Raw genomic sequence first — 17,712 nt, forward strand, 5'->3', positions numbered from 1 at the left:
CACCCAGGGCTTGTTCAGGCACCCAGGGCTCTGTTCAGGCACCCAGGGTACTATTTAGACACCCAGGGCTCTGTTCAGGCACCCAGGGTACTATTTAGACACCCAGGGCTCTGTTCAGGCACCCAGGGCTTGTTCAGGCACCCAGGGTTCTATTTAGACACCCAGGGCTCTGTTCAGACACCCAGGGCTCTGTTCAGGCACCCAGGGCTCTGTTCAAGCTCTATTCAATCCATGAGTGTGGATTGAAGGGTTATGAGGAAGATTATATAGGAAAAAACCAGCCTGGATCAGGCCCTCACTTGAGGCAACGGGGCCAAGCCCCCTCCCTGCACTGCCAACAAAGGTGGTCCCCCAGACCTGTTTCTCCTGCACTGCTCCACAGCCATGGTCCTTGAGGACAAGCCAGACCTGGGGCAGGGCCACCTGCCTGAGGTCCTGTGAGCCAAACACCTCTCAAAATCTGCCATCCAGAGTCAGAACCGACCACGAGCCCCAGAGATAACGTGGCTGGGCTGAGCTCAGCCTGCAGGCACTGCTCTCCCCAGGACGTTATCCTTGCACAGATAAACTAGAGATGAGCTCCAAGAGCTGCTAATTGAGCAGCAGGACATGCTGTGCCTACACAGGGATAAATTACAGCCCCTGCTGCTGAACCTTGGGCTGCTCCCTCCATCCCAGGAGCCTCTCTGCCCCAGGCTGCTGCAAGCTGTCCAAGGCTGCACGCTCCAGACTGGAAAACAAGTGTTCTCTGGAATAAATGCTCAGCAAAACATACCAACTCTGGGCCCAGAGCAGAATTCAGCTCAGGAACAAGGGGGGCTCACTGAACACTGACTTCTCCCTCTGTGGGGTGAGGCCAAACACCCAAGATCACACCCAAGACAGAGGAAGAAGCCAGGAAAAGCCCTTTCCCGCTGTGATAACGTGGATGTGGGAAGCTCTAGCACTCAAACACAGTAATTATCACGATGACAAGCATTCTGGGGAACAGTGGAGCTGGGAGTCCCACGGCTGGCTTGCCTCCGGCTACAACGGAAAAGCAGGGAGGAGATCCAAAAAAGCTCAAGCTCAGGGAATTCTCCTGCTCCAGCACTAAGCCACACTCCAGCAGGCTCTGCAGCTCATGAACTGAGCACTTGCTAAAAAGTCCTGGAAAGAGAAAGTGAAAATCCATCCAACGTGTGGAGGCAGCCAGGAACCAGCCGTGCAGAGAAGGCAGCAGTGCTAGTGCAGCCCCCTCGCTTCCCAAGTTCTCACAGCTTCCCCTGCCTTCCCCTTCCCAGGAAGTGGGTCCATCCCAAAGCACCTGGCTGCCCTGGGTCAACACTAACCCATCACCACCACGAGGAGGCCCCAGGAGAACCCCCAGTGCCCACCTTGGCTTGGACGGCGTAGGAGGCCAGCAGGACAGAAGCTTCAGGAGGACAGTAGATCTTCTCATCCAAAATCTGCTTCTTCACCTGCACCCGGAGCAGCAAAGGACAGAAAGCACACGTTAGTGGAGCAGAGCAGAGCAGAGCAGAGCAGAGCAGAGCATGGCTGTCACAGCAGATGGCTGCAGTTTGTCTCAACCCGAGCTGTCACCCGCACACTTAACGATCTCCCGAACACTAATTACAGTCCAGGCCCGGGGTGTCTCGGAGAGGCTTTCACAGATCCCCTTCCTCAGGGTTGGGAGAACTAAATTTCTATGTGGGAAATGACAGAAACTCCATCCTGTTGCTAAAGGCAAGGAGGGGGAAACGTTTTGGATGTAAACACAGCGATAAAACCTCTTAAGGCACAAGCTGTGGATTGATAGGACATCCACAGACGCCGCTGAATAAAACAGCAGCCGAGGCTCCGAGCACAGCAAGGCTTTGCTCGGGGATATTCAGCCTCATTGGGAGTCAGTGCTCACCTGTGCTCCAGGCTAATTCCCTGCCATCCCAGCCCAGCACGGAGAGCTGGGGGTCACCTCCGTGGCAGTGCTTTTAGCAGCAGGCAGAGCCTGCTCACACTCCCAGGAGAGCCAACGTGCAGGTCCCCGAAGCCACGGCTTTACCTCCCCGGCTGCTGTGCATTAAAAAATTAAACCTGTCATGTTCGATATCTTTTGGGTTTGCACACTTAATTTTCCTGATTAAAGATGGGGTGGGGGGAAAAAAAAAAGGCAGGCGATTTCCTGGGAGACTTAAATGGATTGTCAGAGATGCAGGAACATCAATTTGAATTTATAACGTGCTTTGAGTCCTCAAAGTTGGGTACGACATAATCACAGCAGATATTCTGCTGCATCAAGGTAAAAACCAGGAGAGTTTACAAGCTTATGTGTGCTCCTGTTTCTCAAACACTTTACAGGAGCCCAGGCTCCTCTCAGCACACAAATCCCAGCAGCAAAGTCACGGTCTGCATTTTAGAAAATGCAGCTTGAGCTGCTTCTCCTCTCTTGGTTTTCCTTCCCAAAGGTGCCAACAGCATTTTCCCTCGTCGTGGATAAAGCTCCTGGCAAATGAGACAGGTAGAAATAGCCCTACAGAGACACCAGTACATGGGACAAAGCCTGGAAATTAGCAGGAATACTCTGCATTTAGAATCCTTCAGCTCTGGAAAACAAAGGTGGACTTTGGAAGAGTGAGGAGCACCCGGACAGTGAGGAGCTGGTGAGCTCACTTGGAAAGGGCAGAGCGCCCTGCAGGCTACAGTGGTATTCCCAAGAGCTTCCAAATCCAGGTTGCCTCTACTTTTGTGTAACAAACTTAAGATTTAGTGTCTTTTTTTTTTTTAAATTTTATAATTTATCTTCAAATTAACAGCCACAGAGCAGCTGAAACATCCCAACGAGTACCCAGGGTCTGACTTGGAGCATCCCACTCCCTCTATCCATGCTTGACACAACTCTTCAAAGGAAAAGGTGTCAAAGAATGGATCTTGTGTCTGAAAGAAAGCTCCTGTGATAGCAGCTCCTCGTTCCCAGCCCAGCCCCAGCATCCCCAGCTGAGCTGGCTCCTCAGGACACCAAGGTCTGTAGAGTACTTTAAATAAAAACCTGTTCACCACAGTGCTCAACAGAAGGGTACGAGCTCCTGGGCAGGTGGGACTGGGAGTTTCCCCTGATTTTCCATCAAGAGCTGAGCTGCTGGGCTTTTCTTCTGCTCCAGTTCCCTGGAGGCTGTTTTGTGAGGAGGTGAGCTTTGCTGTACAGCCTGGGAACGAGCTGGCTGCACTCTGCTCTCCAGGATGAATTCCCCCTGCTCCACACAACGATGCCATCACGTCCAGAGGCAGCTGCCACCCCTCTGCTGATCCCACACCTGCAGAGGTGTCATCTGACAGATCCATGTCCCTGAGCCACCACCCACGGATATTCCAGATCACCTCATCATTCCTGACTGCCACTTCAGAGCTCTGGGAGTCTGGGCAGCTCCGACTGCTTCATCCAGACAAACCATCCTTCACCTATTTTAGGAAGTTTTTGCTGTTGAAAGCAAGTCCCTTTGGAGAGGTGTGAACATAAGGATGAGGAGCACACTCTGCTGACCAACTCTGACCCTGGAGCCTTCCGGCACTTCTCATCCTGCCTCCTTCTCCCTCGGGTTGGAAAACTGTACTGACACGGCTCCTACCTGCAGGAAGAACAAGTGCTGGGTGATTTCCTGGACCAGTTCCTCCTCTGCATTCTCAGGATAAAATTTGGCCAGGAAGTGAAAGGTTTTGGGCTCCTCTGTTGGAACATCGTGATCCAGAACCTGTGGGATACAAGAGCCACTCAGCTTCTTCAAGACAAGACCCAGCTCCCTTCTGCTCAGATCAACACATCTTTTGTCAAACACTTTTAGACATTGAGAAGAGACCTAAATAGTTCAGACACTGTAGTTAAAAAAAGAAAACAAACATTTCTGACACTCCTAACTAGGCAAGGGAACAAAAAAGGCAGCAACAAACAGCATGAGAAATGAGACAGGGAAGGTTGATCCTGATCTGCTGTGTGCTCACTGCCTCTGCTGATCCTTGTGGAGCAATCCTGGACCCTGCTACGCCACCACCCGACTTTCTCCCTGCTTTCCTGTACCGTGTTCTTTCAGTGTTGTTTCTCACCTCCTTCCTGTTGTGCTGGCACTGCCCAGTTCAGATTCATGTTGGTTTGAAACCTTGGCATGAGAGGTGAGACCCCCAGACCTCCCTGGCTGTGGTGTTACACCCTTTGGCTGTGAACAGAACCCCCTAAGCCACCCCAGAGACTCACAAATTTGGGAAGCGTTTCCTCCCTTATCCCCATCTCCTTTGCACCCTGCTCTTCCTCCTCTTTGAACATCTCCTTTGCACCCTGCTCTTCCTCCTCTTTGAACATCTCAGCAACCAAACAAGCCAAGAAGCAACTCCCCCTCTCCCCTAATGGTTCTGTGTTCAGGGGCAAGGAGCAGAGAAGTTTAGGCTCCATTTACACTGCAGTCACCCCAAAGTGCAGCAGCCCAGCATGGCCACCTCCCAGAACGCCTCAAGGGGATTCAGTGTGCACACTCTGAGGCCTCACAGCTCCCAGGGAGCTGGGCTGGGCACCTCTGCCAGCTTTTCTGACTTACAGATGCCACGGGGATGAGATTTAAATTCTCTGTCCCAGTTCACCTCCATACCACCTCGTGCATTCAAAACAAGAGGAAAGGACATTTTCCTTTGTCATCCCTGTCCACGGCAGGGCTGTTGGAACAAGATGATTTTTAAGGTCTCTTCCAACCCAAACCACTCCGTGATTCCCCGAACTTTGGTTCCAACCTTCTTGTCCATCTTGAGCCAGGCCACCGTGTCCTTGATGGTGTACTGGAGCCCGAAGAACCAGGTTTCCCGCAGCCCCAGCGTCCTGCACACCAGGTCAAACAGGTCCTTCCCTTTCCACTTCACCTGCAGGACAGCCAAGAGGAAGCAGTTACAAAGGGGGGTTTCAGCACTTTGGCTCTGCTCGACTAAATGCACCGTTTTCACCTCACAAGGTCTTTCTTTGAGAGTGTGGAGAAGGCATTTGGTACAGGCACGAAAACATCCTAATAAAACACACTCACATCCTTCCATCTGATCTCATCTGCAGATCACCAGCTCCTCCCTCAGTAGGAAGCTGAGATGTGATTTCCACACTTCCCCAAAGAAAGACACTGTAAAGCCCCTGTTTGCTCCTCTGGTGACCCACTAACACTCAACAGAGGACCTAAGGGTGCATTTAGGCTGCTGTTGAGCTAAGCTTTAGGTTCCTGACATGTTTAGGTTCCTGGTAGGAGCAGCCCGACGCCAGCAAGAAATAAAAATCCCTTTAACTGCCCCTTGGTGGGTTTAATGTCTCTTCCTACGGCCCAGGAAGCTCCAGCATCAGCACCAGGGGCCCAGAGAAGGGTGGAATGCACTCCCAAAAACCAGCAGTGACACAATCCGTGCAGGGAGCGCGGGCAGAGCCACCGACCCTGCACGGAGGAGAGGGAAAAAGAGCTCAAACCCCCCCTAATTACCGCTGAAGTCAGCGGTTCTCCCGGAGCATGTTCTGATAGAGTCAAACTGCATTTTCTGCTGAAAACGCTGGTGACAAAAGCAGCTGAGGAGCGGAGAGAATTGGCCCTGCTCAGGGAGCGTGTCCTGAGAGCAATCCTGCAGCTGCAGCCACGTCGCTGCTCAAGTTTGCTCATAAAAACAGAAGGCGTCGGGAGGCAGGAAGGTGAAGAGGGACATAAAGCAGATGAATCTGATATGCCAAAGCCACTTTGCTCTTCCATCTGCAGGGTGGAAACGATCGCTGGGCCGAGACATACGGCCATTACCGCGAGGCCCTTGGGCGAAGGGATCTCGGCACATCCTCCCCGTCGCTACAACTCAATCCCGGTGCCACCTGGACGCATCAATATCAACGCCGGGGCCGTCCCGCTGTCCCCCAGTGCCGCCTGGTGGGCACGGCCCGAGCTCATTGCCATGCTGCCGGCTTGCAGCAAATGGCTCTGGCGCTGTTCTGTCCCTTCCCACAGCCACAGACAGGCTGACAGGCCGGGAATAGAAGGGAGCCGACGCTTGCCCTCCATAAAAACACCTCCCCCGGACTGCTCAGATCGAGCGCCGTCAACACCTCGAGGTCAAAACTCCCCGAGGAGCGAGTTTGGCAGAGCTGGAATTATAACCCCCTGATTTCACACCTCTCAGCACCCTCCAGCCCCCGGGATGGGCTCCAGCTCGGCACAGGATGGCTCAGACTGCAGAAGATCTTTCCCTGACTGTGGTTTTAAGAGGGAGGTTAATTCGAGGGTTCAGACAAAACAGAGTGAGACACATTAAAACAGCTATTTGATACCATTTTTGCAGGCACATAAAAGCAGGCTGCCAGCAAAAGGCTATTTCTTCACTAAACTGCTTTGCATAAAGCGTTATTGGCTGTTTTTCCTTCTCTCAGACCATATTTCAGCCCGTTGCCTCAGCCCAGTGCCTGCACCAAACCTCCCCAGACACTGCTCCACATCCCACAGGATCGGTGTGTTGAACATCCCCACGGACAGGATTGGGATTTCCACTGCCTGTGGCTCCTCACTGAACCACACCAGGCACCCAAACCTTCCTCACCAGCTGGCACACCCCAAGGTTTCCTCCCAAAAAGCAAACCACCAGTTTATTTCCAAGATCAGCAGCGAGAATTAAAGCAAGAGCTTTGAGTGGGTTTTACCCCTTGCAATTTTAACTTGGTGATGGGAATCATGGAATGGTTTGGGTGGGAAGGGACCTTAAAGCCCATCTCATCCCACCCCCTGCCATGGGCAGGGACACCTTCCACCAGCCCAGGTTGCTCCAAACCCCATCCAACCTGGCCTTAGACACTTGCAGGGATCCAGGGGCAGCCACAGCTTCTCTGGGCAACCTGTGCAAGGGCCTCACAGCTGAATTCCTTCCTAAACCCCAACCTAAATCTCTCCTCCTTTAGTTTAAAACCATTCCCCCCTGTCCTATCATTACCTGCCTGCGTAAAAAATCACTTTCTCTATTTTACAAGCCCCCTTTAAGGGGCTGTATTTCAAGTGATGGCTTCTGCTGCTGCATTTTACACCAGCGCTTTGTCACTGCACATTTATGTGATGACAGAAATATATATTTAACATTCCTGCACAATGCTCCAGTCCCCAACCATAACACTGCACAGATCCTCCCCAACTGTGCTGAATTACCTTCATTAAATATATCAATGAGCAGCAGAAACCTTTATTCCAACAGACATGATTTCCCTCCACACCTCGGTACTTAAAGTAACGATCTGCATTCAAGTGGCATCTTTCAACAGCTGAACTCCACCTGCTTCTCAGACATTCGGGACCCCAGCCCTCCTCACCCCTATTTTATAGGCTTTGTATCATTAACTGCCACATCTTCTGGTTGTAAAATCCCCCCATAACACCCCCCACCAGACATGAGAGGATGGAGAGAGCTGCTGCCCAGGACAGGCTGGCAGTTCCCATCCCGCCCTCCGCCCATCACACCGTTCCCTGCGCGGCACTAAAGTGACACCTGAAGCACAAGGATGATTTTACAAGCCCTTACGAGCTCCTGAAAACATAACTAAGAAGCTCAGAGCAGAAAAAAAAACCCTCTCAGCCATATGCCAGAGCGGGTGGCACGGTGCTATAAAGCTCAATCTCCCAATAAAAGGCTCCATCACGATCAGCTCGGCGTGACCCGCAGGATGTGCCATTCCAGCATCCTGCAGGCACCACCCCTGGCATTTGCAGCTCCTTCTCCCATTAGCAGGATCACAGCACAAGTGGTTGGATGGATTCAGGGGCCGAGGTGCTTTATAAACAGGCTGTTATTCCACGGAGCTGGAATTTATGTGCTTTACTAAGCACAGAGCGGTTACAATCTATCAGCGAAGCATTTTAAATTAACAGCACTAAACACTTAAAACTCTGCAGCCAGTGGCTAGAACAGAGTATTTCCAGTCCAGGTTATTGGCATCATCTTTTTCTCCGGCAGAGACGGCGCATTTGGCATCTATTAACGGGGTTTGCATTATTTATTAACCTGCACCAGGAGTCATTTCCAACTCGCGGGCAACTGGGCGATTTATTTGGGAGCACAACCTCTCTGTCAAGTTTCACAACTGCTCCTCAGCTCACGAGTCGATAAAGCAGCTCCAGAAACGAGCAGGAGGGTTGTTTGATCCCCTTGTCATGGGGTGACAAGGAGGGAGGGAAGGCAAGGGAATGGCTGGAGCTGTGTCAGGGAGGTTTAGGTTGGATTTTAGGAAAAGGTTCTTCCCCAGAGGGTGGTTGGCACTGAGCAGGCTCCCCAGGGCAGTGGGCACAGCCCCAAGGCTGCCAGAGCTCCAGGAGGGTTTGGATGATGCTCTCAGAGACAGAGCGGGATTTTGGGGTGTCTGTGCAGGGCCAGGAGTTGGAATGGATGGTCCTTGGGGTTCCCTTCCCACTCAGGATATTCCATGACCCTTAAAAATGGGCAGCAAGGAACAAGAGGGTGCAACCTCTCTGCACAGAGAGGGTTGAGTGGGGGGTCACCGTTCCCAAAACACCAGCAGGCTGATGCTTTTCTACCAAGGATGTCAAATTGGATTTGCACCAGCTGTGTGGAAAAGGGGAAAAAAAGGGATGAGTTTTAACCACTTGATATTAACGTTCTTCACACAAGAAACTCCCCTCGGACAACAGGGAGGTGCCCAAACTCCAGGGGACAGAACCTGGCTCTGTCCAGGGGTGGCAGATGAAGATGTCACCTCCTCATCATCACAAACACAAACCACTGGAGCTTCAGCTGTCCCTGGGATCAGGCTTGGGAATAAAGGGACATCAAGGCAGGCTCACCAGCTCAGCCTGGGAATGCTGCTTCCCAGGGAAACCCAGCAGAGCGGCCCCTCCACACCCCCACACAGGACCAGGGTAGTGCATGACCTTGCAGGAGTGACTCACAGCTATAGAGTATTTTACTGCACCAATTTATCCTTAAATAATGCAGAAAATGGCTTTGCAGATCATTTTATTGTTAGTTCTGTGCTAGGGAGGAGGAGAGAGTGCAGAGCCCCTGCTGTGGTGACACCACAGCCTGAGAAAGGGGAAAGGACCTCGGAAAGGACCCCTGGGAAAAGGGGACCAAGCCCCAGGAAAAAGTGCTCAGCTTCCACTGAGTGATGTTATTCCCATTTAGAATCAAGTTTTAACAAGACACCTCTTCACTGAGCCAGGGATGGAGATGGCAGAAGGCTGAGCAGAGCATCCCTCAAACCACCCGGGAATCAGGGAATGGATAGGCTGTAGCTGTTCCAAACCCCCCTCAGGAGATGCCCAAACCACCCACCCACAACAGTTTACAACTGAAATGGAGATGATTTTGAGACTGCAGACCACATTTATTTCTCCTTCTGGACCTGAATGATAACCAGAGTGCCAGAGACAACCATTTATTTAGATTTAAAGCCCATTTGGAGCAAACAGGGAATCAAATATGCAATATCTGTCCATTTTTTTTTTAAATAAAGTGATGTCAAATACTTTCAATTGCCACTTACTGAGTCACAAGGCAGGGCTGTAAAAGTTATTTTTATTTACTAATGCTACATGACAACTTGATAATGAGCTTTTAATTAAAACCTATTTCTGTTAACCACCGAGGAGGCCAAAAACCCACCCGGGCGTGAGGATGCAGATGGTGCAGCCGAGCACAGTCCGTGGTGTCTGCACGGCCAGACATGGAGCAGGACATGGAAAACGGGCAGCTGAGGCACCAGAGAGAGGGGGAGAGGGAGGGGACAACTGGTGATGGTATCACCTCTGCCCCCTCGGGTGAGACCCCCCTGCAGAGCTGCCTCCAGCCCTGGGAACAGCACAGGGAGGACGTGGAGCTGCTGGAGCAAGTCCAGAGGAGGCCCCAGAGATGCTGCCAGGGCTGGAGCCCCTCTGCTCTGGAGCCAGGCTGGGAGAGCTGGGGGGGTTCACCTGGACAAGAAAAGGCTCCAGGGAGAGCTGAGAGCCCCTTGCAGGGCCTAAAGGGGCTCCAGGAGAGCTGGAGAGGGACTGGGGACAAGGGATGGAGGGACAGGACAAGGACTTTGAGTTGAAGGAGAGTATACTGATATTGGATACTGGGAAGGAATTGTTCCCTGTGAGAGTGGTGAGGGGATGGCACAGAGAAGCTGTGGCTGCCCCATCCCTGGAAGTGTCCAAGGTCAGGTTGGAGCAACCTGGGCTAGTGGAAGGTGTCCCTGCCCATGGCAGGGGATGGGACTGGATGGACTTTAAGGTCCCTTCCCACCCAAACCATTCCATGGTTCTATGTCCCAAAGCCTCTCCTCACCCTGTAAGTTCACACAGACACTGAGTTACGGGGCCAAGCAGCAGCTTGGTGCAGAGGAAGAAGCTGCAGGAGGCTGAGGAGGATTCTGCTCCTGCAGGAGCCTCTGCCAAGGAGGCAGGGAGCTGGAACGTCGGTCAGAGCCGTCTCCGTGCTGCAGTGACACGATCTGCAGTACAACACACACACAGCTCCTGCCCCTGCCCCGGGAAGGGCCTCCCAGGGCAAGGACGACAGCTCTGAGCCTTCCCTCTGTGAAGACACCGTTTGAGCCCAGCCTGCCCTGCTCTGATGATCCTTTGCCCCCACAGCTCACCCGGGGAGGACGCAGGGGCAGCGGCAGCCGGCTCACCTCGGAACAGCGCCAGCCTACACCACATCAAACGCCTCTCTCCCCATTTCAAGGGCTCTGTGATTCCCTAACAAAGTGCTGCCTCCCAGCTTCAAGGAGATTACTTCCAGGGCTGCTTCCCTGCTCAAGTACCTTTAATTTCAAAAGCCACCCACTTGAAAGACACTGCCTGTACAAAGAAAAAAGAGAAGAGGCATTAAACAGCACCAAAACTAAAGTCTACATACCAGAAGAGAAAGATTTGCTGTCCCAAATGCCCTCCCTCCTTCCCCTTTGCAGCAACACACCTCTGGATTAATTAACAGACTAGGGATTGACAGTGGTTTTGAACCATCTCTGGAGTTTCCAACTGGCTGAGAAGGGGCTGTGAGGGGAGCAGGGGATCCAGAGAACCTTTCAGGTACAGGGTGAGGCACAGAAGCCAAAGAGGATTCCTGTCCATCCTAAGTCTCATGTGCATGATGAGTCCCTAAAGCACAGCTTAAGGGAGTGCAGAACTGAACTGCACCAAGTAAGACACCTCCGAAAAATTAACTCCCAAAGGCCAGAGTGGTGTCAATCAGAGACTGTGACTTTTTGGGGCACGAACCCCTCCAAGACACGAATGAAGAACTGCCACTTCTCGGATTTAAAGAGAGCAGCACGTGCTCCTGAGTGCAGGATCGGGGCACACAGGCACCTGGAGGAACCAGAACATCCACTTCACAACTGGTATCCCAACAGTTTATTGAGGATCATGTTGTAGCTGAGGGGATTATTTCTCCCAGCTTTTTCAAATAGCTGTTCCTGCCCACAGATTCATCTTTTCCTGTTAGGTTTCTGCATCGAGAGGTCGGTGCCCCACCAGCACCACGAGCAGCTGCTTGAACCAGGGATGGAAGGATCCTTGTAAAACCCCTCCCAAGTATCCTGCAATGCAGAAGGAAGCTGAGGGCACTCCACTCCCTGGTTTCCTCCCCCTGCCTTTTTATTTTGGTGCAGTGACTGGACAGAGCTCAAAATCCAACTCCGATTCACTGCACCAGCTCTTCCTCAGAAACTCAGTCGAGCCCCAGATTTCCACCACCAAATCCTGGTTGTTCCTGTTCCAGAGGATGAGCTTTGCACCTCAGCTCCACAGCTCCCTGTGCCTGGTGACAAAGGGACAACACTCGGCTGCACGTGGCCGAAATCGGGTCCTGTCTGCTTAGAACAGCTTTACCTCCAACCTCATCCAACTGGCCCGGCACCCAGTGGGGCACTGGGCTAAAAAACATCCAGGATTATCCTCTGGACAGAGAGCAACAGCTTAAGCACTGAAGCAGTAACAGGGTGCATGTTTAGAGCAGCAAATACATCAGCCAAACGTGCCTCTTCTCGCTGCTTCAATAGTTCAGCTGTTTCTCCAGGCTGGCTGTAAAGCTTTTCCCTTCGCTTTTAAGACCCCGAAGGATTAAGGTTGGGAAGCAGCTGGGCAGTGATGGAGTGACCATCCCTGCAGGATACAGGACTAAGACCACACATGGACAGAAAGGGCTGAAAAAAACCCACACCCTTCGGAAAAGAGGCTGTGGCTCCGTGATGGAGAGACACCATCACGAGCACCACAGGAGGGAGAAATGGGCAAAGACATGGCCAAAAGAAAGATGGATGGGTTCTCCTGTCCACCAGGGAACTTGGTTCTGGGAGGGAAAAAACTCCACATGGGAATGTGTAAGACCAACCTGCCACCAGCTGCACTACAGTGCCTTGGATGTGGACCCAAAAGTACCAGGGGGGTTTAATCATTGAATGAACCACAGAATCATGGAATGGTTTGGGTGGGAAGGGACCTTAAAGCTCATTCCACCCCCTGCCATGGGCAGGGACACCTCCCACTAGCCCAGGCTGCTCCAAGCCCTCTCCAACCTGGCCTTGGACACTTCCAGGGATCCAGGGGCAGCCACAGCTTCTCTGGGCAACCTGTGCCAGGGCCTCCCCACCCTCCCAGGGAAGAGGCCTCCGGAGGGTTTTCCAAGGTGTTGTCAGGAAGGTGAGGCAGCTGGGATTGTTTTAACACAGCGATTTCAGAGCTATGCAAATGTCTATCCTTCCTCCAGATGTTTATCAATTAATTAGGTACCAACCCAAACCTCTGTGCTGGAAGTAACAAAAGGAAGACACTTGCTCTGTGCCTTCAAGATTTCCCCAAACAAATTACGAGTCTTTAAAGTGAAACCCCAACCGTGATTATTAATCTCCACTGCCGTGTTGGAAAGATTAAGATTTCATTTCCAGGAATTATTTTAGATTTAGGCTCAATTTAGAGACATCATTTGCAGAGTAAACAGATGCAAAGCAGGTTTAATCCCTTAAAATACACAGCTGGGAATTTCTACCGGGCAGACTGAAAAAATAACATGGAAAAAGAAAGGTGTCTCCTGCAGCTACAGAGGGGTCATGGAATCATGGAATATCCCAGGCTGGAAGGGACCCACGGGGATCATTGCAGTCCAACTCCTGGATCTGCACAAGGCAACTCCAGGAATGGGAAGTCAGAAGGGTCAGAGGAAGAGGGACAGGTGGGACAGGAACTGGGGCTCTGTAGTTTGTACTGGGAGACCTTCAGTCCATCCCTGAGCCAGCCACCATGCCACAGTTAGGGATTTGGATGTCCCAGAGTTAGGGATTTGGATGTCCCAGAGTTAGGGATTTGGATGTCCCAGAGTTAGGGATTGGGATGTCCCAGAGTTAGGGATTTGGATCTCCCAGCCTGCTCTCCTCAAGGGCTGGCACTGACCTCGCTGGCCCCAGCCTTGCCAATGGGAATCCAGCTTCTGGAAAAGAAGGAAAAGAGGGGCAAAAGCAACACAGCAACGCTCAGAGCAAGGCTGGGAGCACATGGAGAAGAGCAGTGGATATTTGGGGTGGAGGGAGGGAGTCCACTTCCCGGACTTCTGGAAGTGGATGGGCCCACGGGCATGGCAAGGCGCCACGGCAGGATGACGGAAATCAGCCTCTTCTTCCTGGGGACCAGCAGTCCCAGCACATGGAGCAGCAAATTCCCACTGCTCCATCCCGCTCCCAACAGCCACCCAACAGCTCCTGAGCCTCAAGCAAAGCTCCCTGGGGAGGCCATTTGGATGGGCAGCCTGGGGTGAAGCCACAGTGGATTAGGCAGTAAAACATTGCTGCACTCCTCCCTCCGCCTGTCAGCTGTGGTTTTCCGTGGGGTTGGAAGCCCGGGGCAGGGAGCAGGTTCAGCACAACAGGGACACAACAAGCCCAACCCGAGGGATGTGCCCCAGGAGCAGGATACCCACCACCTGTCCAACAAGCCAGCAGCTCTCCATCCCTGGAAGCACAAAGTGCCACTCACAGGCCACAAAAACACACCCCGAGAGCCCCCAGACTACAAGATTCCCGCTGCACGTCTTCCCAGTGATCCTCTGAGGTGTTTGTGAGGCAGGTTCCCCTCTCCCAGCAGCTCTCCTTCCTGGCCAAAGACACCTCAGATACACAGATACCCGGGCACACACAGAGCTGCTCACTCCTCTCCCAACAAACCTTGGGATAAGGGCTGGATTCCTTCAGGGAGGAGCACAGTCCTCCCCATACCATCAACTCTCCCTCCTCACTGATTTCAGGAGGGCACAAGCTCCACTCCTGGCTCCAGGTCCCACTGTGGGTGTGGACCAAGCCAAGCCCTTCCCTGGGCCACGTTCCCAATCCCAGGGACTCGGGGTGTGTCTGATCCACCTGTCCCGTGTCGGGTTCAGGGTGTTTCTGCAGAGTCAGCAAAATAAGGGGCTTTCCCCAGAGCTGCACAACCAAAGATGGGGCCAGAGATCCAGCCAGGGAGCTGCACTGCTTGGATAAAGCCTGGATAAAGCTCACACCTCCAGCTGGGGTGTCCTGTGCTTGGAGCAAGTCCAGAGGAGGCCATGGAGATGCTCCAGGGTGGAGCTCCTCTGCTCTGGAGCCAGGCTGGGAGAGCTGGGGGGGTTCCCCTGGACAAGAGAAGGCTCCAGGGAGAGCTGAGAGCCCCTTGCAGGGCCTAAAGGGGCTCCAGGAGAGGGACTGGGGACAAGGGATGGAGGGACAGGACACAGGGAATGGCTTCCCACTGCCAGAGGGCAGGGATAGATGGGATACTGGAAAGGAATTCCTGGCTGTGAGGGTGGGGAGGCCCTGGCCCAGGTTGCCCAGAGAAGCTGTGGCTGCCCCTGGATCCCTGGAAGTGTCCCAGGCCAGGCTGGACAGGGCTTGCAGCAACCTGGGCTAGTGGAAGGTGTCCCTGCCCGTGGCAGGGGTGGGACTGGATGAGCTTTAAGGTCCCTTCCCACCCAAAGCATTCCAGGATTCCATGACTATTTCCCTCCTTCCTGCTCGAGTGCTCTGCACTGAAGGCTGAGGCCTGAATTCCCGCTGCTTCCCTCCCGTGCCAGCTCTGACACGATCCAGGAGCCCTCGGCAGGACCACACTCGCAGCTCCCGAGCTCCTTCCAGCTGGAGAAGTCCATCTGCAGCAACAAGTTACTTTGGCAGGAACCTCCCCAAAGAGTCAGCTGAAGATGCACAAGTTCCACAGCCAAATCCCACGGGATCGCTGCCTCACCTCTGCACAAATCCCTGATCCCAACGGGAACCGACACTGAAATAAAGAATTATTCACTTTCCATCACCAGTTATTGTTGGCAGCCTTGGAAAAACCAGGCAAGAGCAGAGCCAGGTGCTCCAACTCTGCTGGAAGCGGGAAGCTCTCACTGCTGCCCACAGTAAATCCTTGATCCCTGGGAAAGGCAGGAAGTTCTTCAGGGCTGACAAGAGATTTCCAGAGCAAGGAAATTGGTGATGACAAACACTCCTTGGCTGAGGGGAGCTGGGATTCCACCAGGATTTGGGTCAGACTAATGAAATATAAACTATTCAATGAAGAAGTTGAAGTGGACAGAGATGTTTGTGTGTCCAATCCCTCTGGATCAGATGGAAAAGCAGAGCAGATCCCAGGGTCTGGCAGCAAGCGGAATGGGAGAACATTTTACAAGTTCCAAGGGCCCAAAAAAGGGGAATTATCAGAGAAAAACCAGACCTGAACCCTCTCAGAGCACCCCTAATCCTTGGGAAAGCGCCAAAATTCCACCCTCGTGCATTTGGGGAGTGCTTGGAGTTGGATCCCTGTGGATTGAAGCCTGGGATCCCTCGAGCCCTGGTCACCTCGTGGTGCCTTGGGCTGGGATGGCAGGATAAGGTTGGATTAGAACCAAAATAAAGCTGGATTATAATCAGAATAAAGCTCAATTATTGCCAGGAAAAAGCTGAATTAAAGCAGAGTAAGGCTGGGTTATATCCAAGATAAAGCTCAATTACACCTGGAATTAAGATGAATTATAGCCAGAATAGAGCCAAATTATAACCTAAATAAAGCTGAATTGAAACCAGAATAAGGCTGAATTGTAACTTGAATAAAGTTGAATTACACCCAAATTAAACCTGAGTTATAATAAAAATAAAGCTGGGTTATAACCAGGATAAAGCCAAATTATAACCAAAGTAGAAACCAAATTATACCCAGAATGAAGCCGAATTATAATCAGGATAAAGATAAATTATGACCAAAATATAGGTGACTTACAGCCAGAATAAATCTGAATTATAACCCAAATAAAGCTGAACAATAACCAGAATAAAGTTGAATTATAACCAAAACACAGGTCAAATTTTAACCAGAATGAAACCAAAGTATAACCAGGGTAAAGCCAAATTATGACCAAAATAAATCTGAATTACACCCAGAGTAACACTGAATTATAACTAAAATAAAGCTGAATTACACCCAAACTAAACTTGAATTATAACCAAAATAAAGCTGGATTAAACCCAAAATAAACCTGAATTATAAGTAGGATAAAGATGAATTATACCCAGAGAGAAGCCAAATTATGACCAACATAAAAATTAATTATGACCAAAATAAAGGTGAATTATGACCAAAATAAAGGTGAATTACACCCAGAATAACAATGAATTGTAACCAAGATAAACCCGAATTATAGCCAAAGTATAAACTTAATTATAGCAAAAGCATAAGCCAAACTATAAGTAAGATAAACATGAATTATAACCAAAGTATAAACAGAATTATAATCAGAACCATGCTGAATTACAACCAGAACCATGCCGAATTATACCCAGAATGAAGCTGAATTATAATCAGGATCAAGCCAAATTATAACCAAAATAAACCCGAATTACACCCAAACTAAACCTGAACTAAAGCCAAAATAAAGCTGAACCACAGCCGGGGATAAACCCAAATTACAACCAAAATAAACCCGAATTACGACCACAATAAAGTTCAATTATAACCCAAATCACGCCGAGTTACTCCATGATAACTCCGAATTATAACGAAATTACAACCAAACCGAGGCCGGGCCGGGACAGGCCCCGGGACCCTCCGGGGGGTCCGGGTGCCCTCAGGGCTGAGGGGGGGCTCGGGGGGCCCGTCCCCTCTCAGGGACCGCCCGCTCCCCGCCGCGGCCCTCACCTCGCAGCTGAACTCCATCTCCGCGTCCATGGTGGCGATGCGCACGGTGAAGGTCTTGGGCTGTTTGCGCTTGAGGGAGCTGAAGCTCATGCGGGAGGCGATGGCCCCGGCCATGGCGGCTCGGGCCGGTCAGCGCGGCCCCGGCGCCATGGCGGCCGCGCCCCGCCCCCCCCGCCGCGCCATTGGCCGCGCCGCGCCGCGGGCCCGCCCCCTCCGCGTCGCGGGTCCAATGGAAACCGCTAAACTCCAGGGGCGGGAGTGACAGCGTCTCTGATTGGGTAGAGAGGGCGTCGGTCAAGGGAAGGGGCGGGGCGAGGCGGGGTCGCCTCAGAGCGCGGGGTAAGAGAAGGAATGGGCGGGGAGGTGTCGCCCCCTGGCGGCGGGTGGTGTGGAGCAAGGGGGGCGGGCACTGGGACCCGGGGGCGCCGGGGGGACACGGGGACATGGGGGACACAGGGGGGACACGGGGGGAGACACGGGGACATGGGGGACATGGAGGAGGACACGGAGGGACATGAGGGGGACGTGAGAACGCCCCCAGAACGCCCGGGGTCCCTGG

The 17,712-nt window shown here is 52.2% G+C and overlaps 1 protein-coding gene across 5 annotated transcripts in view; it reads right to left on the bottom strand.

Annotated features, from left to right (window-relative positions):
• NF2 (neurofibromin 2) overlaps positions 1 to 17,267 on the bottom strand; it is a 50,894-nt gene extending 33,627 nt beyond the window's left edge. For all 5 annotated transcript variants that reach the window (XM_017837532.1, XM_017837531.1, XM_017837533.1 and 2 more), the window contains exons 1-4: positions 17,154 to 17,267; positions 4,753 to 4,878; positions 3,606 to 3,728; positions 1,377 to 1,460 (exon numbers count right to left, since the gene is read on the bottom strand). In XM_017837532.1, coding sequence (XP_017693021.1) covers positions 1,377 to 1,460; positions 3,606 to 3,728; positions 4,753 to 4,878; positions 17,154 to 17,267 — 447 coding nt within the window. The remainder of the gene's footprint in view (positions 1 to 1,376; positions 1,461 to 3,605; positions 3,729 to 4,752; positions 4,879 to 17,153) is intronic.
• Between the last annotated feature and the right edge of the window lie 445 nt (positions 17,268 to 17,712).

This window comes from Lepidothrix coronata, unplaced genomic scaffold (assembly GCF_001604755.1).
Source record: "Lepidothrix coronata isolate B3197 unplaced genomic scaffold, Lepidothrix_coronata-1.0 Scaffold305, whole genome shotgun sequence".
Classification (NCBI taxonomy): domain Eukaryota; kingdom Metazoa; phylum Chordata; class Aves; order Passeriformes; family Pipridae; genus Lepidothrix; species Lepidothrix coronata.